Source organism: Grus americana, chromosome 8 (genome assembly GCF_028858705.1).
Source record: "Grus americana isolate bGruAme1 chromosome 8, bGruAme1.mat, whole genome shotgun sequence".
NCBI lineage: Eukaryota > Metazoa > Chordata > Aves > Gruiformes > Gruidae > Grus > Grus americana.
This window is the reverse complement of record NC_072859.1, coordinates 27312451-27336939: the sequence shown is the minus strand read 5'-3', so window position 1 is coordinate 27336939 and position 24489 is coordinate 27312451. Positions and strand designations below refer to the sequence as shown.

Sequence of the window (24489 nt, the reverse complement as noted above, 5' to 3'; positions counted from 1 at the left end):
ATAAGTATTACAGGTCTCTTGGGATATGTGAAGATAATAAATAGCGATTTGTCATACTTCTGTTATTGGTTTGTGTGATTATAAAAATCTATTTTAATGAAATTCAAGTGTTCCCATGAATAATGTAAATCTGCATTTTATTGGAAATAAAGTCAAGTTTTAAAGAGGACTCGTTTGGAAACTGTGGTATTAAAAGCACTCTCTGTGCCAGCTCTCTGTCACTTGTCCTTAGTACTTTCAAGGAAATGATTGCTTCTCTCAGGTGACTCACCAGACTGTTTACCTGAAGAAAAGTACTGAACGTGGATTTTTGTTGTGGGAGGGTAAAAGATCTTGGATAAGGTATTTAATTTCAGGGGTCAGAGATAGGTGTGATACAGCCCAGCATAAGCTGACAAGATGACAGCAATAGCACAATTTAAAAAATTTTTTATAATATACATTCAAGGTTTTCCCATAAAGAAAATATTTTTTTTAAAAAGTACCAAACCAGGATAGTGAGACAATCTTGAGAGAATGATTTTGATGTTGCTTGCGTTTCTTTCTTACAACTATATCTACTATTACTACTACTATTACTATTCTGTAACAGGGAATGATACAGTTTTTCATGAGGGATAGGCTGCCATTAAAAAAAATACTGATTTCTTCTGTGGCATGGAAGGGAAATAGAGGAAAACTACTGAAGAATTGCCTATAGAAAGCTTCTCATATGTCTCTTAAAGAAGATTGTGTTAACTGTTCTGTAATTTTTTTACAATAACAATGAAACATACTTCCCAAATTCTGAATATTTCTACTGCTGATTTAACTTGATGAGGTTATTTCCTAGTGTGATATGAGTTTTAGACCTATGCTGTTAATTTGTAAAGAACAAAATTTATCTTAGTTTCAATATGGTCTTGTGTATGATGTCTGTATTTTTTGGCTTTGTCTGTTTTCCAGTTAAAGTATATGTTTTCCTTTTAGTAGGAAAAATTCTAGCTACATATGAAGAAAATACAAGAGATTTCCTGTTCCCTGACCCTAAGCTTACCCGTGGGCACCATGGTTTAGATCGTGAGATTTTAATGAAGAGGTCCTCTTCTTTTACAGTGAGTGAATATCTGTGGATTGTATTTATGATACAGTGTGTTTCACTGAAGAAACCCCTTGAACTACTTCAAATGGAAAGTGATTACTTCTGACAGATTTTTCCATTTCAGGTGTTGAATGTACAAATCCAAGGTTGAACTTTGGTGATGGTATAATCTTTTTTCAAAATTCTTCAAGAAATTATTTAACGTGAAGTTAGTTTTCACTTGGTTTGCAGTGTGGTACCATGACATGTGTTCCATTCAATTTAATCTGTGGTGCAGGGGGTAGTTGAAGGGATGCAAGAAAAGCAGGAGATGTCATATGAACTTCATGGTTCTCAACAGATAAACCGTGTAACCCTCCCTCCTCAGTCTCTCTTTGTAGCATTTTGTGTCAGACCATTTTTGGTAGTGTTTAGGACAATGGCAGTCATTACAAATTTGTAGTGCTATGCCATCTGTCCTGTGGGCCTCCCTGAGGTGCAAGATCACCACTGAAATAGTAAGTGACTGACATTTACCTTAGTGCTGCCTGGTTTTTTTTCAGTTCCAAAGCTTGTTTCTTAAGGTCTGTTCAGGCCATTCATGCTCATTTAATAGCTTACCTTTTCTACAGTTTCAAAAAAGCTATGATAAATGACAACTAATTGGCAAAATAAGTGCAATGAATTAATGTTCATTTTCTGGAGATAAGGGCTCAAGTACGTAATAAATGAAAATGGATTTATCTCACACTGCCCTTTCATAGAGTTTGACTGTTGAATCTTAGGTGCCAGTGCAATAACTCAGGAAGGCACTTTGAAGATGATGGTGATGATGTTTGTCTTATTTTGGTTAAATTTTTCTAATGGAGTGGCAGGACGTTTGGATTGGGAAGACAGGGACTCAGTTGCGCTGTCCATTGTGACTGGATTAAAAACACATGGCAGAAGGGAAATGCTGATTAAAGGTCATTGATATCTTTTAGCTGGTATAATCTTTCCTCTGCAAAAGCAACCTAGACATTACCCAGTCACTTGCAATTAGAAGTGCTAATTTGGTGTCTAATGCTATGTTACATTTGAATGAATTAAAGCTGTGATTTTGTGATACAAAATGCATGGTTCTGCAGCAGCTTAAACTATCCCTGCAAAAATAGCCATTATTTTTTGGCCATAGCATCTCTTTGATGTGGCTTATCCTGTGCATGTTAGGGGTGGCTCAAGAGAGGTGGTAGGACTGTATTCCTTTCATATTATTTATATAATAGGTACTTTTCTGGTGTTGAGAAAGAACAGATAGGAAGGTAGCAATAAATGGGATGGTATTAGCAAAATGGTTTCAGATTTTTTGTAAACGCAATATAATGAATGTTTGTAGAGGCAGAGCCACTAGAGAAGTTTAAGGTTTTTGTTGGACTGAGTTATTTAATATAAAATTAAGTATTTTTTAATAAAGAGATGGTGCCATAATTTGTGAACTGTGAGATGTGATCAGAGTCATTTGGATGTGTAGCTGAATGATGACACTGTAGCAGCTTTAAAAAGTTGACTGATGGAAGACAGAAATGTACTTTCATGTCCTTGAGAACAGTGCAAATGAAATCCATCTTTGCCCTGGAACGAGGACTGCAGAAGCATCTGTTGCTTCGTTCCATCTCTATCGCAGAAAGAATAGTTTAAGAAAAGATTTTGGCATACTGACCCCGTTTTCAGGAGTAATAAAGCAGCTGTGTTTGATGGAATTGGAAGGAGGGTCCCGAAAAGAACTTATGGTTCCTCTCCTTGCTTGCTAAATGGGATAACTGAGAGAGGATTTTTACCTCCAGTAGAAATGCAATCTCAAATGCCTCCATCTTCTAGTGTTCCTGAAGCTTTACTGGCAAGTATCTCCTGCTAACTCTGTCAGCACCAAGCACTGAGTGTGTATGCTAAGGAAAAGGGAAAGTGTTAAACGAGGTCATGAGATCCCTCGCATTATTCCTGTGCTAATCAAGCCATATCCTTCCCACACGAAAAGTTATTTATAGCTAGCTAAGATGTTGAGTATTTTTGACTGACAGCTGTGCTTCGGTGGCACTTTGATTCCCAATAAATTTGGTTTTTATTAAAAAAAAAAAAAGGTAGCAACAAGGTTACGTTTGTGGAGTTCAGATAGGCAGTGACAACAGTGTCTGATTAACACTGCTAATCTGCCAGTTGGAAGGAATCCCAAGCTGAGCGGATCAGAACTCCTCCAGAAATCTGGCACTTGGCTGATAATGTCTCTGGCTAAATGTCTTACGAGGCTTACAAACACAACACACATTCAAGATGTGCCTCGAGTTCTCTCTCCTGGTCCAGTGTTACCCAGCTGAGGCTTTTGCTGGCTCTTCTGTATTTCTCTGCAACCCTTGCCTTTCAGAATATGTTTAAGCCTTGACTGGTGATGACTTCTTACAGACGTTCTTATCTCCATTCTCCACCCTCATGCAGTATTTGCCATGTCACTTAAAACAGTTTCTTTTAAATTATGCTATCTTTCATTAGCATACCAATACAAGATCTTCTGTTACATTCGTATGTATTTTTTTAAACTACAGACCTGTCTTCATGCTCCTTACAGTCAAAAGCACATATTAAACTTGTTTTCTAACTTGTGTTCTTCTAAATATGAACCACCTTTACGGTTTTTCTATGATCAAATTAATATTATATCCATATCATATCTGTTTAATGACTGGTACAGAAAGACTGACAAGCCTGTTAAGAGATACAGACACCACTAAGCCAGAGGCAGAGAAATAGATTCCAAAAACTTTCTGGCTGGATTTTCATTTACAGATGTGTTTGGGGCTATACAGCAGTCTTTACATATTACTATATTGAATATCCTTCAGCAATCCCTAGTATGGGGACTGCAGAGAAAAGAACTGCTCTGATTGCTTTTGGCCTATAGGTTACTTTTGACATATCCATGCCTGTGTATGTGCGTGCCATCCCATATTCCCTCTCTACAAACTATTTCTCTGAAGAAACCATGGTTTTGTGTGATTTTTTTAGCTAGAAGCATTTAACAAGTCTGTAATCTTTCTCAGTCTCTGTAAGAGCAGTAGGTGCTCTGTTGTTGCTTGTTATAGAAGACTTACTAATTCTGATGTGTCCTTTTTTAAATTGTTGATAGCACTTGACAATTCATTAGTAATAAAAATGAGTTGATTAAAGACAGTCAGCTTTAAAATCTCTTTTATATGCCATAACTTGACTTGATTGAATCCTGGACTCTGTTAATTGCTATGACTGAGTTTTCTTGGCATTTTTGTAATTTCATTTCTGTAATCTAACCTTGGGCCAGATCATATTCCCTTATGGGAAATCAGTTTGTGTTTAGGTAGAGAATAGTTTGATTCGGCAGTAGACTTCCCTCATGAAGTTCCTGCTAATTCTTAAGAATGTGGGGCAGAGTCACAAACAGTCCAGCTCCTTTTCATTTCTCAGTGATTTTGTGTGTTGATGTGCACAAATGCCCATGCATGCAGATGCAGCAAGCTGTGTTGAAAGAAGAGAGGGTAGAAAGTTCTAAGGACACTTAATTCTCTCTTTGCTTCTACAGAGCTGTATAAGATACACATAGATGATTTCCATTTGTTTATAGAATATGTGGCATGTAGTTCTTTTGTGCCTTTTTTAATGTTACTGTTTTGGCAAATAACGCTTGTGTGTCATAATCTCTTTACACTCAGTAATTTTGTATATGTTGGCCAATTCTAGCTAAATTTAACGGGGAGCAGAGCTCTCAAAGGTATTATGTTTCTAGACATGGCTGAAGTAAAAGAAGATGAATTGAACAGGAACTATTACCCATGTAAAGATGGAAGGACCTGCTGACCAATAGTACATCTGTGCGGGTTGACCAGGAGGCCCAGCTGGACCCCACTGACTCCACATTGGTCAAACCGCCTCTTGCTGGCCGCATGTCTGAGAGGGGACTGAGAGGAAGTGGAACATGGTTATAGAACACGGGAGACAATCCACAGAAATCAGACTTTGCTCTAATGGTTACCAAATAAAGGGGATTCTTAATCATGCTGTTAGAAATGAATAGTTATTTGCAGTGTAATTGACTAATTTTCAAAATGTTTTTACAAAAAAGATTGCACAATTGAAACTATTTATAAATAAGTTTACAAAGTTAGCGTTAATGAAACTTCTAGAGCATGACCGGAATTTTTATTGATGCTATATAGCATGGCATGAAAAATCTTTAAAAGTGCTTTTGACAAAAAGAAATGTATTGAAATAAAAGTCAGACCTTAATTGTTGTACGAAAGCAATATAATCATCTGTAATTGAATTGTCAGAAATGCAAATGTTAGCATCTTGACATTTACCATTGCTGTTCTGTCTTTTCTAATTATCTTTATTAAAGGCTGAAATTAACAAAGGAAATGGCTGAAAATTAGGAATGGTTTGTTACATTAGGTGACATTTACTTCTTTGATACCCTTTATCTTGAGTTGGAGCTTGATGTTCAATTATTGTCTCTCTTCTAGGGAATTGCACCAAAATTGAGATTTTCTACAAGCTCCCTTATTACAGAAAGTCTGTTAAGCTCAGGAAGGAGTCACATACAGGTTAGCATAATTTAATTGTTTGCAATTTAATTTCTAGATTTAATATTGATAGCCTTGGTTCCAATTTTTGCATGTGCTGCTCACTTCAAACTTTTCTCATTCTTTAGTTGTGGTTAAAGCAGTTGTCATGGGTGCTTGACAACTTGATTAAATTTTTAATCAAGTATGAGTAAAGAGTGGGTTTGGTGCATGACAGTAAATGCTGAGAGTTCCTCGAATCTGAAACAATTATGAGCTGCTATGCTCTATGATCAGCTGAAGTGTCAATCCCTGGTGTATTTGTAGGTGGGAAGATGCCTTCTCACCATTTCTTACTGACACTTAAAATTAAGGTGGGACAATGAAAGCTAGGTGAAGTCAGAGAAGGTACATTATCAAAACCAAATCAATTAATTTAATTGTTTTCCATAACAATATTAGTAATGGTAATGGAAATGAAGATTTTTGTTGAAAAGGCTGTCACCAGTATTAATCTGGAAATGCTGCTTCTGCAGTGAGCAAAGTTAAAGGTGAAGTAGCTGAAGAGACTGGGGGAAAGAAGAAACCTCTGTTGTGCTACCTCATCTGGTAGCACTCTTCTCTGGTCTCACGGATTGGAATTTTGGTTGGGTTTCCTGGCACAAGTTGTCACGTAATGTTATTCTTACATCCTCTTTTTTTTGCTATATTATTAAAAAATGGTGCAGCATCATTACAATGGTTGTCAGGAAGGCTTGCGTGCAAAGAGGGTTAGGTGACTTTGACCTGTTTGTGGCATTGCTAATTAGTTCACTGAGAAGTTTCTTCCAAATTTAGCAAATGAAATGTATTGAGACACTTAGATAAAGCATAAAAAAATCACAAAAATTGTCATTGTCAGAAAACTAATTTCACTGAAGATGACTTCAATTAGGGCAGTTTGATTTAAAATTTAAAATGTCCTTAAAAGTATTTAATGTTATGAATGGCATATCAAATTTGCATGTGTTGCAGCGAAGGTCTAGTTTCATGATTGGTATAAGCCAGAAGAAGCACAGCCTACTTCATGTGAAATGGAAGTTAATCTTAGAGAATTAGGTCTGGTTTTGTTTGGGCCAGTTCCATACGCTGGCTCGCTACCAGCTGCACAAGTGCTAGTTCAGGTGTGAGAATGACAGTGGCATGAAAAGTCTGTGTGATGCTGATGTAAAACAAAGACACAACCTCAGCCTTGTTTGTTATTGGGTGTAGAGGGAAAGGATTGAAGGCAAGCTGGACGTTTTATTTCTGAGATCTTCTGAAGGAGTGCATGCAACATTCAGATTTAAGACTAATGTCAACTTTCTTAAGCTTGAAAAAGAATTTCTAACAGGAAGAAAAGTCTTGCTATACCTTTTTTTTTTTTTTAATCTTTTCTAACCTGTGAATTTGGGCCAAATTTGACCAAAAAGCTTAATTATACATACTGCGGTATTCAAAGTTAAAACATGCTGCTGACTAAGTAGCCTGATAAGAGTTGTATAATCTAGAGTGTCTTGACCTATAAAGCTTGTAGAGTAATTCAGTGCTCATTTAATGCCAGGAATTACAAAGGAATGGTAATGTATTTCAAACAAAACTTCAGTGTTGGAAACACTTTCCCAGAATTTGAAATTGGTCACTGAAGAAGTTAATAGTTACTTAGAGGGGGTGTCAGCCCTGATTGTTAGGAAGGCTTTGCTGGTAACAGCAACAACAAAAACTACAACAGCACCACCCCTGTCCTATGTTGTGGGAAGGGAGATGGTGAAGTTGGTTGTTCCTCTACTTTCCTTTATTCTGCTGTATGTAGGTATTTTAAAAGCAATATCAACTCAGAGATAGACTTTTAAGGCAATATTTGATAAGGGTGGAATTTTTATAAATTTTGGCTACAAAATCCATATTTTGGATGTCAAGTGCCAGTTGTACAAATAAACAGCTGTTTTGCCTCTTCGTTTGCAAAAGTATTCACATGATTTGAGAGGATCTTTGGAAGATGGTATTTAAAAATTTTGCCTGTTTGTTTTTTTTGGGGGCAGGGATGGATCTTTTTACTAAACATAGCTTCTTGATTATAAATCTTTAAAGAACTAGTAAATTCACCATGATCCAAGAAAATATAAATTTCAGACAATGTAATTACACTTCTTGTAAGGTTTTAGGCAACTATAAATACATATAATTTAAACTATTATTTTAATTTATGTATTTTATTTTAAAGGGTAAGAATGTTAAAAGATCAAAAAAAAGTTTAAACAGATGAAAAAAATGCTTTAAATCTATGTATGTCCAATCCAGGCAAAGTTTGTGTTAAATGAACTTGTGACAAAATTCAATTTAATATTTTATTCTCTGTACACTAACTGTATCAGACACCTAACCTTAACATTTAACATGTAGTAATGTGTGTTTTAACCTCCTTCTGGTTTCAGAGAAAATGGTTAATACATTGTTGTTTTTTAAATTGCTGTTTGATTATAGTTTTGTGAGGTGAACTTCAGCTGACATGGAGTATATTTTCTGTTAAAAGTATTAGTTCCTTGTTTGCTTTATTTTCAGTGACCGTTGTTCTGCATGCTGTCAAACCAGATAATTTCTCTTTTTCACTTTAGGGTGATTTGAATTGGGTACATCACTCAACCCCAGATGGAAAATTGCAAACAAAGTTACCAAAGAAAAATACTCCTTCGCCTGAAAAGAGCAAGCACAGCTTAGCAACAAAGAACTACGAGCAGCCTACAATAGCTTCTAAATCACGCTCTCCATCTCCATACACAAAAAGACGAATGTGTGAGCTATCAGAAGAAGCCAGGCAGCGACTGGCCCATTTAAATCTTGGTCCTTATGAATTCAGAAGAGAAACCGATAAACCTCCATTCGTAGTTAGACGGGTTTGTATTCTCTCCAAAGTACTTCCAGCTTAAGCTCAGATCAAATATTGTTCTTTTGCTAAATACCGCTCCAAAAATTCATTCAGCTCTTAGTTTAGATGAATAATTTTTCTCTCTTTAACATTCTGTCACATAGTGATTTAAGTGTAAAATTAGCTAAAATAAAATTTCTTTTATCCGTGTTAGTAACAGACAAAGATCAAATTCTTTCATGAATATCTTGGTTAAATTCTCTGAGGCCCCATTTCTTTTCTTCCAGCGCACTAGACAGGATAATAGGTGTATAAATTCAGCTTGGAAGTAATTGATATTAGTATTAAAAATTCCTGAATAAGACTTTAAAGAAAGAATGTCTAGTCACATTATGAACACTTACACTTCCTCTCTTTCAAGCTTTATTTTTATGTTGGCATCCTGTGATCTTTGAAACACTTCCTTTGCTCAAGCCACATCTCTAACACTTTGACTTAGAGTTCATAACCAACCTGACTTTAGCGCCCACATAAGGACTTTTTGCTAACTGTACATGAAAAATTGTTCTGAAATTAGGTTCTTATGTACTGAAATTGTGTTTAAGTGCTTTAATATGAAGGGGCCAAACTTCCCAGCCTCTTAGAGAATCATATTCTCTTTTTTATTTTTTTTCCTCTTAATTTTTCTTATGATTGCAACAATCCTTTATTTTTAGAAAACCACTTTGAATGTGTAGGGGCAGAAATGAGATTGTTCTGATTCTGTGCTATAACATTATGATTTGTCTGCGACTCTGGACACTTGTCACAGCCATTGAGATAAGTTAGTGTTTAATTAGTTTGCTTCTCACTTTATTTCTTTTTTTTCTACTTTATGTACAAATGAATTAATAATATCTTACCAAATTTTAGAATCTTTTCCAAGTTTTATTCTATGTGTACATACCTTTTAGAAATTCAGATTAGCCTTAATAAGCCATTAATCATTCATCAATCTACTGTTTATATCTCTCTCAGATATTTTTCTTTTAACTCCTTTAAATCAATTCTTCTGGTTTTTGATCTATACGTGAAGTTCATGGTTTAATTATAGCATCTTTAAACACTGATTATTGATTTTGATTGCTTGGTTATGTGTGTACAAAAAAGGAAAAAGCTTGTCTCTTAATGTACCATATCCTGACTGTCCTAGCCTTTCTAGATTGAGAATGTTCCTTTCAGGGCATCTTTACTGTTGAGGACTCTTTTGGCCTGGAGATTTTGTGTTACATGAAGATTAAAATTAGATTATGGTAAATGTAACTTTTTTAATTAGGAAGAGATTCAGATCTCTCTTGGTGAGATTTGAACTGTTTGCAATAAATATCAGATACCAAGAATTGTTTAAAAAGACTGTAGACATAGATGAATAAGAAACTATCTGGAATTTTTTTTTTTAACAATACGGTATTCAGAGTTTTCTAAACCTTTCTAGAACTGTTTTTGTTTATGCACAGTAATGCTAATAATACACGTAATATGAGCAGAGTGTTGTGAAAATATTTTTAAATAGTATTTGAATAAGAATAATGTATTTCAGAAAGGACTAGATGTGCTCTTATGAACGAAAACAGAAAAAATAGGAATTGATACATCTGATACTGAGCATTTTAACAGTATTTTTGCTTCAGGTTGAACAACCAAGTCCTAGTATTAAACTTCATGCCTGGTGTCCCACACGAGAAAGCACAGTGGAAGCCTGGACCAAGACAGACCATGGTCAGTATTTTTACTATATATCTCATTGGTGCTGTTTTTTTCTGCAGTAGTTTAGTGAGGTTGTCTTTGGTTTGGAGTTGTGGGGTTTTTTTCTTATTAAAAAGTCAGACTATAATGGAGAAAAAGCTGTTCTTTCTTCCTAGGACTAGGAAGAATACTGAATAAGCTACTGCTGCAAAAGGTGATTTTGAATAGTACTTTACCTCATGAAAGTCGGACCATAGTTCTACATGATATGAAAGTAGGAGTAGAAAATACCAAAACCTGGGCGAGTGCTCTGTTTCACTCCGCTAGTTTTGATGAGTTGGATAGTGGAGCAAATCTGCACCACAGTCTGTGGGTGTCTTGATCAGGCTTGGAGTATTGATCATTTTGAAGCTCAGGGACTCTGTTGCTTCAAAAATGAATAATGTTTATTTCAGCATTTTTTGTGAGTAGTGGATCAGTGACTTACCATTATTAATAAACATCCAGGATGTGCTCCAATATCTGCATCAGCATTCATTGATATCAGTAAGTGTGGGTTTAGTAAAAGGTGTGGGACCAGAAATTTAAGGAAGTACCCTAAAACTTGATTTTATTGCATGTGTCTGGCAATATGAGGATTTTAATGAGTCTCATCAGTATTTGTTTGTGTGCTGTCTCATTTTTATTGTGCCTCCTCACTAATTATAATTGTTACATAGCAAATCATTATGAACTTGTTATTTTACATTTGTTCTTTGTAGTAGCACTGGGTGCAGGATTTTAAGGGTTTCACATTCCTTTTGGGGTGATACTTACCAATCTGTAGTAGCTGGATAACGTAAAAGACCTATTATCATCTGATACCATTGCATGCTTATGAAATGAGTTGGTGGTTTCTGGCCAGTGGTTAGGAGACCAAAATCTACCTCACTATTAATATCCAGAGGATTCACTAGGCACCTGCCTATGTCTTGAGGCTTAACTGTAACTTCTGAAAAAAAACCAGATTCCTAGGATTAGAATCTTAATACTGACAGTACAGTTTAGTCCTTTTTTGCTTTCGTGCAGATAGCTAACAGAGGGGTGTCTTTACATTGCTGTACAGTGTAAAGTACCTCTTTGGGCTTGGGTCACAGTGTGAGGCTTGTTCAGTACAGACTGATAGAACCGATCAAGAAGCCAGACATAATTTAATGCCAGTCCCTCAGGGGTGAGGTGCGTACTGATATTGGTGAACCATCCTAACCTGGTATGGACCTAATAGTTTCCCCCGTATGCTTCCATGGGCTTCATACTTGTGTTTGTGGGTCAGTGGTGAGGGAAGGAATGAAGAAGTGACAGACGGAGGGAGAGGCAGTCATTGCGAAGCTTGTTCAGAGAAGATTCGTAAGGTAGTGTAATGTACATGAGCATTTTGGGGAATGGTAGAGCTTGATTTTATATTCATTTAGGCAATTAATAGCTTAAAAATTGTGCCACTTCTGTCTATGCAGAAGATGATGCGTACACCAATTCATTATTGTAAACATTGTATGCCATTAAATGTGAAGTCATTGTTTTCAGCTACAGAAAGTGATTTCCTGAAATATTCTGAGGAGACTGTTTAGAATTCCACAATGTTTAATAATAATTACAACAACAACAATAACAAATTGCTTTAGTACTGTTTAGGAGGAGACATAAGCTATTTCGTAAAAGATTTCATAAAATGTAGGACATTTAGATTTTCTTTTGAATTTTTTCTGGGATGCACCTTTTTTCTTTCTCCAGATCCTTCTCTTCTTGGCAGCTACAGACCCAAGAAAGCCAAAGTGAGTACTTTAAAGTGCTATTGTTTACAGATTGTTTTTTCGGAAGCTCTGAGTGAGAAGGATTGTCCTGCCTTGGTATTTTTGAAACTTTATCTACTATAGTATCAAAAGCAAGAAAAGATACATTTTAAATCTTATGTAACCAGGTCTAGGCCTGCTGACAGATTATTTACAAATAGAAATGTGAAACTTAACACTGTATAAGATATTCATGCCTCTAGGTACAGAACTTGCTTCTCCTTGGCATTAAGGCTTGTGACAAGGCTGTAGAAGAGTCTTTAAGAGTCTTTAACTTTAACCTTTAAGGCAGTTTGCATTTGCCTTCCTGGTCATTCTGAGACCACATTTCATTCCAGAATTGTATGCAAAGGTAGCCCTGGTACAGTTGGCAAGCCACTTTTATTTCACATCCTTGTTTTTTCAGGTTTTAGCTGCTTTGTGTAGTAAGTGGATATGAAGATTAATGTCAGGGTTCCTTTGGGTTTTGGTGGTTTTTGCCTGTGTTCCTGAAGTACTGTAGAAATTGTGGGTTTAGGCATTTAATTATGTATGCCCTCTTAGATTTCCTAATGGCTGGGAAAACTGATGATAATGGCAAGAGGAAAGAAGGAGAACTAAAATGAAAAACTTGATGTAGATTAAGCACACTTTTGTCAGATTCTGAACTTTTATTACCAAGGATTGCGATTTTGCGTACCATGTGAGTCTAATATATTGTGACACTTCTGGATTATTCCATGACTGTAAATAAGAAACTGTAAAGAAAATAGAGAATTTCTACTAAATATGCTAAATATGTCATTGTTGGGGGGGGGGGTGTTGGGGTTTTTTGACAATGGCTATTTTAAGGGCATGTCATTACCCCTATCCCTCTGCCCCCCCCCCCCCCCCCCCCAAAGGGAAAATAGATTTTAGCAGCAGTCATTGTTTGGAGAATGCAGATAGCTGAGCTACAGGTTAATTCATGTTCTGGATACCTCTAATCATTTGTGATTCTTTCACAATCAGAGCTGAAGAGAATGTATCTTTTTCTTACTGGAACTATAATATAGCTTTGTTTAAGAGGAACTGTTTCCCAAAGCTGAGGAAAAAACCTGCAGTCTGCAAAGTGCTAATGAATAATCTGATTATTGTTGGTCTAGTTTTGTTTTGGGTTTTTTGTTTGCTTTTCTTTTTTTTCCTCAGCTTTGGGAAACAGCTCCAGTGAAAGTCCCCATTCCAGGTAAAATGGGGTAACCCACAGAGACATTTTAGTGGTATGTTTCAGGTTAAGAGGAACTATGAAAGGAGTAACTAGTATAGAGAAGAGCGAGTAGAAGATGAGTAGGTGGGCCTGAGTTTTCCCTTGAAGAACAGCAAATCAATCATGAGGGAAAAAAAAGTCTAAGAACAAGAGGTCCTAGACTGAGGAGAGGTCTGAGGTTTGTGTTGCTTAAACTCTCGGGGATAATTCTGAGTCCCTGAGATTCCTGGGAGGGGTAAGCCTTTAAATTGCACAGTCAGAAAAGGTGATAAAAGGCCTGTTACACTAGACTTTGCCATAAGATGGTGTCTTAGATACCAACTGAGTCCTCTGGCACTGGCTGATTCAACTTAAACCAGGGCGCTTTCTGTGAAATGACCGTCCTTGGTCTTTCTCCAGCAGGTAGATATTCCTGCATGCATGTGCAACCTTTAACCTTTCAGGTTGAAAAATAAAAAAATGAGAACCGTACATCTTGATATTCATAATAAATTTTAGCACGGTTTGATGGGTTTTTTTACAGGCAAAATCTACTCATGGAAAAGACTTCGACAGTTCTGATGTTTGCCGTGAGGATGTGATCTCAGATCCACCCAACAGACAGTCCCATTCTGCTGGATCATTACAGCATTCAGCACCTCCAGCATTTCAGAAGCACTCTCTAAGTTCTGTGCTAAATCGATCCTCTCTAAGGGAAAGGTAAGGACTTGGTTTCATTTGTGAAATTCTGCAATCATTAACATGAGGATAATGAGATGATAACAGTACTTGCATGAGTATAGTTTGCATGTTTGGAGGTGTGCAGGCTGAAGAGACTGAGAAGTCTTTCCCCAACAACTATGTTGTCATTTGATTTTTTCCTCAGATGCTGTGTTTGCCATCACCTCTCTACTTAATGAATACAATCATAATATGGCAATGAAAAGGATCTTTGAAATCTCTGTTGCTAACCTTCTCTGGAACAATGAAGCCCCAGATTTCAGGCTGCCAATGTCTGTCTAAACCGGAGAATACTTAAATAAATAAACAACCACTATTTCAGAGGTGATTAGAATCTCAGGAATGTAAATATAGATACATGTCAAGTAGGCTTTACAGGAGGTACTTGGAAACCCTTTTTTCCTTCTGACTGTTGTTCAGCCTAGTGCTTGTAAGCACATACTTGTGGCTGTGCTGTAGTCAAATGTGTGACTAGTGTACGTAACATACTTGGGCTAGCTTTAATCTAGTCAGTGTATTATTTTCAAATCTTTCTGCTTTATTTACATCCTAAGATTTTGTTTTGTTTGAGTTGAAGTGTGGGCCTCAGCAGCAATTGTGTATCTATTTATTTCTATATTTAAATTAGTTTTCTTAGTAGTCTCCACTGACCCCAGTAGGGTTGGGGTGGAGATAGTTTCCAACACCCTTTAGTTTGGTGGATTTCAATCCCTGTGTTAATATTTTGGGCAAGCCTTGCAGCTTCAGTGTCTCTTGAGGGTGGGATGGAAGAAATGTCAAAAAGCAACAGATTTTTTTCATGCTTAAGTCCTCCAGTCCTTCAAGGAGAGTATTCTGTACCTCCTGCTGAGTAGAAGAACATGTACTTGGTGCCCAACGCTTCTACTGTACATTCAGTTTAAGTTACTACATGGCTTTCTGGGAGCAGAAAAACCCGAATAAGCAAATACATAAAATAATTGGGAGAAGCTGAGGCTCAAACTGATGTCCTTGTCCTAAATGCTGAAGTGTTTACTGGGGCCCTACCTGCAGATGTACTTTGGTGGCTAGTTCACGCTTGTTCCAGGCTGTTTCATCCTTGTTACCATTGGTACCTCAGTTAGTCAGTGCTTGTAGAGTGCATTTTATGGCCTATGTACAGCCTAATGCTTTTTTTCAAAATAGAAAAATTGTCTCAGTTTTTTATTCAGAAGAAAAATGACAGATGGCAGGTGGGGATTGAATTTTTAATACTTATAAAGATCAAGTTGGTGTTTTAACGTCTTCCTCTGCTTGAAAAGTTGCTTGTTTGTGTAATAGTATTTCTTGAGAACTGTTATACAGAGATTAGGATGTATCTGGGGATTGGAGGAGGTTTCTTTGGCATCTTGTCTGCCTCCCCACTCTCTCCTGACGTTGTTTGTGCATTAGTTACCCGTGTCTGGGAAGAGGTATTGTAATGCTGACTTTTTTTTTACACTTTTTTCAGCTGGACTCCTTTTGGGGAGGGGGGAGGTAAATTTTAAAACGCATTATATTTAAAGCTGACAGGGTCCCTTATATTGATAGCAGGAAAGTTTTGTATGTTGTGAGCTGCTGTTACATGCACAATAATTTAATCATCTGCCAGTTAATCTCGAAATTGTCTGAACGTTCTTGGTTTTCCTCTGTATGAGCCTTTCTCCAGAAGAGATCTGTGATCTTGTGAAATTATGTTTTTTCTTCGTATTAGAACAAATGTTCTCAGCTCTTTAGAGATGTAACATCTCTTTATGGTAAAGATGTAAGCATTTAGTTTAGTCATCAGAAGAAAATCCAAATGCAAAGGTAAAGGGCATAGTCTAAAAAATTTGATCTCTATTTCAAGCTGCTGAGATAACAATGGCTTTAGCTGACTGAATACTGAGAGTCACAGTTGGAATGACAAACATGGATCAGAGGTCAATGTTTGGAAATGTGTGCAAACGCTGCTGTTCAGATCATAGAAATACAGCGAAAATCAGTACTGCTGAAAGTATACCAGTGCTAGTGTATTTGCAAGAATACAGAGTCTTATCTCACAGTATTTGGTGTTTATTTCCTCAATTATATTTTGAATTACAAAGACAAAAAGCTTATCGTGTCTAGGCTATTTTTTAATGCTAATCAACCCACAGTCAATATGAAACTTGACTCTCCACCTTGACCTTTAGTTCCCTTTTTTAAAAAAAAAGTAGCATGAAGTGAATGTCTGCCTTCTTGGGAGTACTTCCTAGAGCACTGCTGAATACTCGTTAAGCCACTGCAATACCTTTGAGTGATACAGAAATTGGGGTCTTGCATAAGGTCCTCTGAGCCCTTTTGTATCCTTTCTGGCAGTTGCCAGTCCCTTTCTGTGAGGATGCTAGAGAGACCACAAATCAATCCTCTCCCCTTTTCCACTGGGCTTGAGCCAGAAGCAGAACTGTAAATAGATTTACTATTTTTATTTAACTGTAAATAGATTTACTGCTGAACAAGGTAGCAAAGATTTTAATATTTATTTTTCATACTTTATTTTTACATTTTTCATTATTTAGATCACCTGAGAAAAGGATTTGCTAGTGTTGCAAACTGACACTAAGCAAAGTGATGTGGCTGTACAACTCTACTTCTCATTTTGATTCTAGCTCCTGTGCAGAGCAATGGTACATGCACACTCTTCAGTACATGCACACTCTTCAGTACATGCACACTCCTGCCCATGGTGTGTGGCCACCTTCAGTCAATGCAGTTGACTTGCCCCCACAGACTGGTTGGTTGTGCATCGATAAGTATCCTGTATGCTTTGTGAAAGAGCATTAGCACTATATTCTCTCAGTGCTGCTGCAGGGAAGCAAAATTCAAGTCCAGTGCTTGCTTTCATAGTACACATGCATCCTTATGCACTCCTAGGAGATGGTGTTTTTCTTGGGGACTTGTGTGGTAAGCCTTCCCTGTACTAAATCCTGCAGCACAGTACCTTTTGTAAAGAAAAGGAGAAACAGTGCAGTGGATTCTGTAAGGTAATTACAGAAGTCCTCTGAATGGAGCTATCTGCTGGCACAAGATAAATTCTTTTCTCAAGAGACCACAGGAATCATAGTAGTATTTGACCATTTCTGTTATATTGAGAGGCAAAGCTACTTCTTATGCATGTGAGATCAAAGAATTCTTTTTCCTACTCTGGACATGGCAGGCTTTTGCTTTTGTTTTTTATCATTGATCTGAAGAATAATCATTTCTAGAGTGAAGTCCAGCTCAATGTCTTTTTTTTATGTTCTCCTGGTTATACTGCTGATACATGGTCTTACCTACTATAAAATTTAACAAAAATCTAAGTTCTGTTTGAAGTAAGACAGAGGTTAACTATATGGATTGGATGCCTTCTGTAGTATCACAGAATATTCCTCTATTGTTTTACTACCATTTTTTATGTTATCTTTTTCCAAGTACTAGTGAAATACCAGTATGAAGTTAACTATTACTGATGACAGATATAATGTTAGATACTAATGGAAGACTAGATCCTATGTGAAGTCCTTGAAAATTCCAATTACCAGAAGCTTTGGCTTCAGTGATCTTGAAATGTCACCCCAGGGTCTTGGGTACTAGTTTTGTTACATAGCAAAATCCAGACCGCAGCTAGTTCACCTTCATATTTTAGAGAGTGGCATGCATCCTAAGATAGGGGTTACTTCTGTGAGGGTGTGTTTAAGTTCTGAGAACTTTCTACTACAAAGTGGAACACTGAAAAATTTAGCAGACTGTTTTTAAAAAAGCTTTCTCTAGGGAGAGGCTGCAATTAGGTTTCCTGTCTATTTCTAGCTATTTAGAAGTATTTTTGAAATTTAGTTTGGTAGTAAGGTTGTTCTTGAATCTTTTGGGTTTATCTGTCTCATCTCTTGGGGAAGTTTCCTTATTTCGCATTAAGTTAACCTCTGGAAATCTGCACTTGAAGATCAGTTATTTCATACTATATTCTGCATAACTGAGCAGTACTTAAGCTGTGTTTTGTATTTTTGACCAACATCTGTACATATTTGTCATCTTCATTGGTTGATTTTGCTGCAGCAGTAGGTAAATTTGAAGTTGATTGTTGTCAAAGCCATTTTGTATATAAATGAATAAACTAAGAGAAAGAAGGTAATGGAAAAGCTTCCAAAGAGCATAAGGAGGTGCAACCCATTTATAACATACTAATGTTCTAGTAGCAGAACGACTTGAACCTTTTTGGGGGAGCCGCTCAGCTACAGTATTGAGCCTTCCCTGAAATCTCGGAAGCTGTGTGTCACTTGGGATTCACTTTTTACATGAAGATGATGTATCTTGCCCCAGTTTTAAGGACTAGATAGGAAGCTTAGGAGGGGAAAGAGCATGTACTAGTTAAAAAAACTCAGCACTGAATGTATCTCTGGTGCTTCAAGGCCTAACTGTAAACAGGGCTTTTGAAAGTAAGAGAAACTATTTAGAAAAGATGAGAAATTTTTACTTTTTAATAATTTGTTACTGAAGAGGGAGAGCAAATGGGTACACAGCTAAGCTGTCAGCTTCTGCTTCCAAATATATAGGCTGCTGTGCTTTGATTTAAGGCTTCGTCTTTGTGTAATTGTATCTGCTTCATGGTAGTATCCTGGCATTCTGAAAGCAGCATACTTCCTCCTTACATTCTTAGAATATTTGTACATTGGTATGTTTTCATTACAATTCAGGAACTGGTATATATCAATATAGTCTCTAAACCACTTTCACACTGGTATAGCTGCATCTACGCTAATGTTCATAGCCATCAGTCATTTTAAGAAAAAGCAAACCAAAATTGCCTCCTTTACTAAGTCAACCAGTAAAACTCTTAAGTGTAGCCCAGCCTTTCTATTGTGCCTCCATACAGACCAGTATACACCGAGAACCAAGTTCATAGTAATGAATTACCACTTCATGTCCTCTTAAATGAGACTAAAGCAACTTCTCCACTTACTGTGAACGCTGCATAAATGCCTGCTTGGATATAAAACCTATGAGGTTTTTTCCTATGTCAGAATTAAATATATTTAGTTTCCTTGAGCATCCCTCTTGTTCCATGTGTAAGTTCTTGCAGATTATGGTTTTTCAGGTTATACTTGGTTTTAAGAGTTCTTTCTCCCTCTTCTCCCCAATTACAGTAGCATTCTCTCCAGTTGTGAATCTGGTACTACAGTACTTCATTGATTTCTGTCCTCTGATAGTTTGTCCTTGTATGTGGTTTTGCTCAGCATAAAGTCTGTGTCTTTGAAGCTGATGAATTCTGCATGGAGGCCACATGCACCGAGTTGTTCACAAGGCTAGGAGGTGTGATGGTGAAGGAAGGGGTCACGATAGGCATTGCAAATATTCTGCAGTAGGCTTTTGCATTAATTCTACTCATATGAAATGTATTAGTATCTCCTGCTGAAATGTGATATTAACATTTTTGCTATGTGCAAGTGGATGATTGGATTGTCTGACATTTGAAAATTCCTATTTATTACAGCTCTCAAGTTCGCAAGCTGCTCTTTGACTAGAGTACATGGGTGGATATATCCTGTTTGTATTTCTAATGGAGTATTTCATCCTAATGGATAAAATTATACATGAAAATAACTTTAATCTTTAGCACAAGATCTAGACTGCCTGTTTGGCTTCTTTTTTTCATCAAGGTAGATGTTGTCTCTATGACCTTAAAAAAATCCTTATCTCATAAAAGAAAATAAATGCCTTTAGTCACATTACAAAGGAAAATGGTTCTGTTTCCTTGATCGTACTCGACACAACATCTTTGAAATTAATCTTGAGAAGTTCTCTGATTGATCTGGCTTTTTCTAGGTCACTGAGCTATATTTCCAAAGTGTTTATACAATCTATTGGAATCAATAAACAATTTAAACTGATGTAACTGCAGAATGTTTGCAAGTCCCAGGGAAAATTGAAAGTATGACAAAGAATACAGCTGTAGAAGTTTATTTCGTTTATCAGGACAAACAGTCATTGAAATGAAATTACTTTCCTTTCAACATTGCAATACGATAGTGACACCTTAATCACATAAATAAGTAGCTAGTAATTTAAAAAAACTTGTTATTGGTGATTTGGGGCAAATGGAATCCCTTTATTTATACTTTAGGAAGCTGTGCTCTAAAGCCTATTTTATAAAATATTTCCAATAGGAGAGTTAGAATATCATAAAAAGGTTTCACTTCAGATTATGGTTGTTACATTTCAGGCATGATTTTATTTTATTTTAGTGAAGAGTTTTGATTGGTGTAAATATTAACATTATGACTGTAAATGTGGATTAGACTCTATAGTATTACTAAAATTAGACAATAACAATACTAGAAAAACTAATTAAAAAGCAGCTGATACTGTTTTTAATCACACTTGAGGTTTTGATTTTTTCCTTTTTTTTTTTTGGTAAGTTAAGTTTCCAGTATGTGTGAGTGGCTAGCATTTCTTATACCACAGCGCGCACTAGTGGATTGATCGATAAAATCACCTGAAGAAAGAAATCTAATACTTCTTGAATAAAGTACTTAAATCTTCTTTTTCTTGCAAGCATAGCCACGTATTTTCTAAATGAATACAGCAGCAAGCTGAGTTTTCTTTTTTCCAAAAGTAAATACATTTATCTCCAAGGATATTTGTAAATTTAGGATTAATAACAATGATCTGAAATCTTACATACAGATTTCATAAAATTTATTTCCCAAAGGCAATATATTCCAACCTCTCTTCTCAATGCCAGCCACCTGGATGTTGGAAGAACAGCAGCTGCTGTATAAGTAAGAGAAAATGCCATGACTTCATGCATCTATCTTTTATTTGTCAAATGGGAAATGACTCACTCTTACTGCATCTAGGATGCACATTTTTAAAGATGCATTTTGGGAGGTTGTTTAATATTAGTAAATGTTTGTAAATGTTAATGGGAAGTCGTAAGGTGATGGTACCACTCCAGCCCCCTTCCTTTACCTCTCTTCTTTTTTTTTAAAAAACAAACAACAAACAAACTTTTTTTTAACTGCTAGTGATAGAGCGCATGCATTGTAGTGCAGTGCATCAAACTAGGTTTGACTGTGTTATGGAAATGAATGTTGCTGCCTGCTTAAAGGACTCAGACTTCTATTTCTTTAACGGCAATGCTTTCCACCCCTAACAAAATTCACAAACCATTTTGCTTTCTTTTAGGAAAAGTTATATGAGATCTTTTAGTGCAACAGATTGTTAGATTCTAGTATGCAAAAGAATTGAACAGCATGGATTTGCCATACATGCTGTTGGGTTTGAAATTAATTTTAAATGTTCGGGATGCTAATACAAATGTTATGGGCAGCTTTGTGAAAATTCTTGCCTGTAATGATCCAAATATAAACAATGTTAAATGTCATTAAAAATATGGAAAATACATCCCCCTATAGATGATATGATATATTCTCCCAATACTGTGTCATTTCTTGGCACCGTTTCCTGAAGAAAAATTGAAGCATTCAGAAATAGATGGTTTGATTTAAAGAAACTCATTAAATAGGCTGAAAATATTGAGGCTCTTTAGAACAGAGAGATATTTCAGAAGGGTAAACAATAATAAGTGAGTCCAAGGTACAAGAAATAGAAGAAAGTTATTCAATAGCAGAGAACCAGTCACTTTCTACTTCTATTTCTCTCTCTCTCTGGTAATAGAAGGAATGATCCAAAAGATCCAAAGTGCTCCCAGCCCTGCCTGTAACCTTTAAGGCAGCCTAGCACTTTCCGTATTCAGGATCCTGCTTCCATTAATGTTGCCAAGTTACTCCTTTTGAACTGAACCTTTCTATGTGTGCTTGGTTTGTTCTTTTTGAAAGGAACTGTACAGTTATTTAGCTTTATTGGAATTTCTGGAAGTTTAATGAAGGTAAACTAAGCCAGGGATGATCAGGATGGAGATTTCAGAGTGATAGACGGGATAACACAGGGGATGTGATAAATTGGAGAAAAGAAGGCAGAAGGGCTTGCAGTCCCACAAACCCATCCAGAGTGCAATGTAGAGTCTCTGGGTTCAGTCATGATGTTTCTCAACTGCATCTAATTTGTGAAGCCAACTGTCAAAGCATGTTGCTGTTTCTTGTGCTCCTAATCCACCCAGAGTATGGCAGCCTGGTACTGTTGTTGGCTGTTGTTCCGTTAGCTCAAATTGCAGTGGTATGGCTTACCAGCTCGCAGCTTGTCTGGTGACCTGTATTCATATTAGCGTGATACCACATCATGAGTTTTTATTTTCTTGGTGCAAAGTCAGGTTCTCAGAGGTTAGGAAACATTGAAATGAAGATGCACAGTCTTGATTTGGTGTCCTGTTTCTATTCACTGTGATGAGATTGTGTAAGTAAACATTTCATAACTTTTCTCCAATAGTTCTTTCCTTATGTTGATCTGTCCTTTTTTTTTTTTTTTTCAATAATACATTTTTGAATGTACTAACATATGTGGTTAATGGAGGTTTCTGTGTAAATGATCCTATTCTTAAAATCTTAGTTAAAATCTTAACAGTCCAAGGATAACTATTGATATGAAATTTCTGCCAGCTTCTGAACTTGCTGAGAAGGATGAGGGGTTTGGTTGTTTAGTTGGGTTTTTTTTTGGTAAAGTAGAAAAAAATGTACTGCAAAACATAAAAGGGTAAAATCCAAAGGTAGCTGTTGGTTTTAAGTCACTCACATCAAGCAAGCTACCTGGTTTTTAATGTAAAAAAGCAATTTAAAATGCAGTTTTATCTTGTGAAATAAAAATTGTGAATTTGCAGTTTCTTAACTCCATGGGCTTTCCAATTTGCACACATTGGAGTTATCTTCTTGTTGATCTATTCCAGTGAAAAGAATTTCATGTTTGTAATACTTCCTTTAAAAAGAGGAAAATGAAACCTGATCACTGGGAATAGAATAACTGTATAGCTTTTCTATTCTGTAGGGACAATGCAAACATTACAGAAATATTACTCAAGTTACAAAATCGTCAACATTTTCTATGTTTCACATCTTCTGTTGGTATTGTGGATTCATGCCGCTTATGCACTGCATTGAAATGTTTCTTTACTTGTACCCCAGAGGAGAAAAAGAATCAAATCTAAACATTATACATGTTCCAAATAGAAGCAAGTAATGCATGCTTCATAATTTAAAAAAAAAAAAAAATAATCTGAGTCAAAAGCATGTTTGAGCTTTTCAACAAGAAAATATCTCTTCTGTTTGTTTTTCCTCTTCCTCCTGCAGATTTAGCTCGGGATGGCCTTCACCAGCAAATGGGGATGAGATCCATAAAAGAGTGAAAAATATTTTAAGGACACACAGTGCTAGACAGCGCCTAATATTTGTAAGTTTGATGGCAAACTAAATCCTTTCTTTTCTCCAAGATGGCTGAGGAAGAGAACTCTGCCTATAGTCCTGGATTTATTATAATGTTGTCCTTTGAAGCAGCCTTGATTGTAGAAATATGGATTCAGTATATAAACTGAACTGTTTCACACTGATTTCAGTAGCCTCTTTATGTGTAACCTTTATGGACAGCTGGTATAGGTAACCCTCTCACAGGGTATTGAGGACAATTACTTTTTTTAATATCTGGTTCTCTACTTCCAATTTAAGCAAAAAAAGTTACAGATCCGTAGAACATCAAGGCTTAACATGTTGTGCAGCTGCACATCAGCAGCTGCTTGTGTCCAGCTGTTTGTAGAGCTAATATTATTCTTCGGATATGTGCTCTTTTGCCTTAATTACCTGGCTTTCAGACCTCTTTATCTAATGAGATTATGCCCAAGATCAGAATGTTTTGTCCTTGGGTCTGATGGAATTTTGAAGTGTGGTTTTAGTCAGATAAAAATTTTTGCTATTGCAATTTTGAGGAAACCTAGTTGGGGCAAAGGATCTCCCTGGCCAAAGCATTTTACAAACTGAATAACAAGGTTGTTCATCTGCAAAGAGCTTAGGATCTTAAGTGTGTGGTGAGGTAAAAGAAAGGTAAGTGAAAAGGATGTAAGGATAAGAGGTAGGCAAGATTAAGATAAGGAGCTCTGATAAAATTACTATTTTTGTCTGACAATCTAACACAAAAATGTTATTGATGGGTTAGAAGAAACACGAGTGTCTCAAAGTGGAGAAAGACATCTTAATTCACTTTCTCCTGCTTTTGAATGTTGCTGCAGTTGTAAGTTAGTACTGTCCCCCACAGCCCACCTGCTGTAGCTTACCGTATCAGCGGGAAACATGGTAAAGAGCATGAGAGCCCTGGCCTCCCCACCTCTCCCTTCAGCACAGAAACGGCTGGTGTAACACTCATACGCTGGCATATGAGTTGTGCTGGCTGGAATGCATTGACTCCACTGACGACAGTAAGCCCATGGCATAGGGCTGGGGCAGAAGTGAAGGTTGTCTCAATCCACCACTGCAAGATGTACTGAAGATCATCTGTCTTAGCTCTGAAGTCTTGATTTCTTTATTTATTTCCCCACATTTAGCCATCCT

General features: G+C 36.6%; 1 protein-coding gene across 7 annotated transcripts in view; it reads left to right on the top strand.

The window, feature by feature from the left end:
• Positions 1 to 24489, top strand: part of SPATA6 (spermatogenesis associated 6) — a 40126-nt gene that overhangs the window by 8991 nt on the left and 6646 nt on the right. For 3 of the 7 annotated variants that reach the window (XM_054833783.1, XM_054833787.1, XM_054833782.1), the window contains 7 exons: positions 970 to 1094; positions 5587 to 5667; positions 8259 to 8537; positions 10180 to 10267; positions 12005 to 12045; positions 13812 to 13987; positions 23242 to 23341. In XM_054833783.1, coding sequence (XP_054689758.1) covers positions 970 to 1094; positions 5587 to 5667; positions 8259 to 8537; positions 10180 to 10267; positions 12005 to 12045; positions 13812 to 13987; positions 23242 to 23341 — 890 coding nt within the window. Of the gene's footprint in view, positions 1 to 969; positions 1095 to 5586; positions 5668 to 8258; positions 8538 to 10179; positions 10268 to 12004; positions 12046 to 13811; positions 13988 to 14153; positions 14208 to 23241; positions 23342 to 24489 lie in introns of those variants that run through there. The other 4 variants (XR_008578067.1, XM_054833786.1, XM_054833788.1 and 1 more) reach the window with 3 other exon arrangements.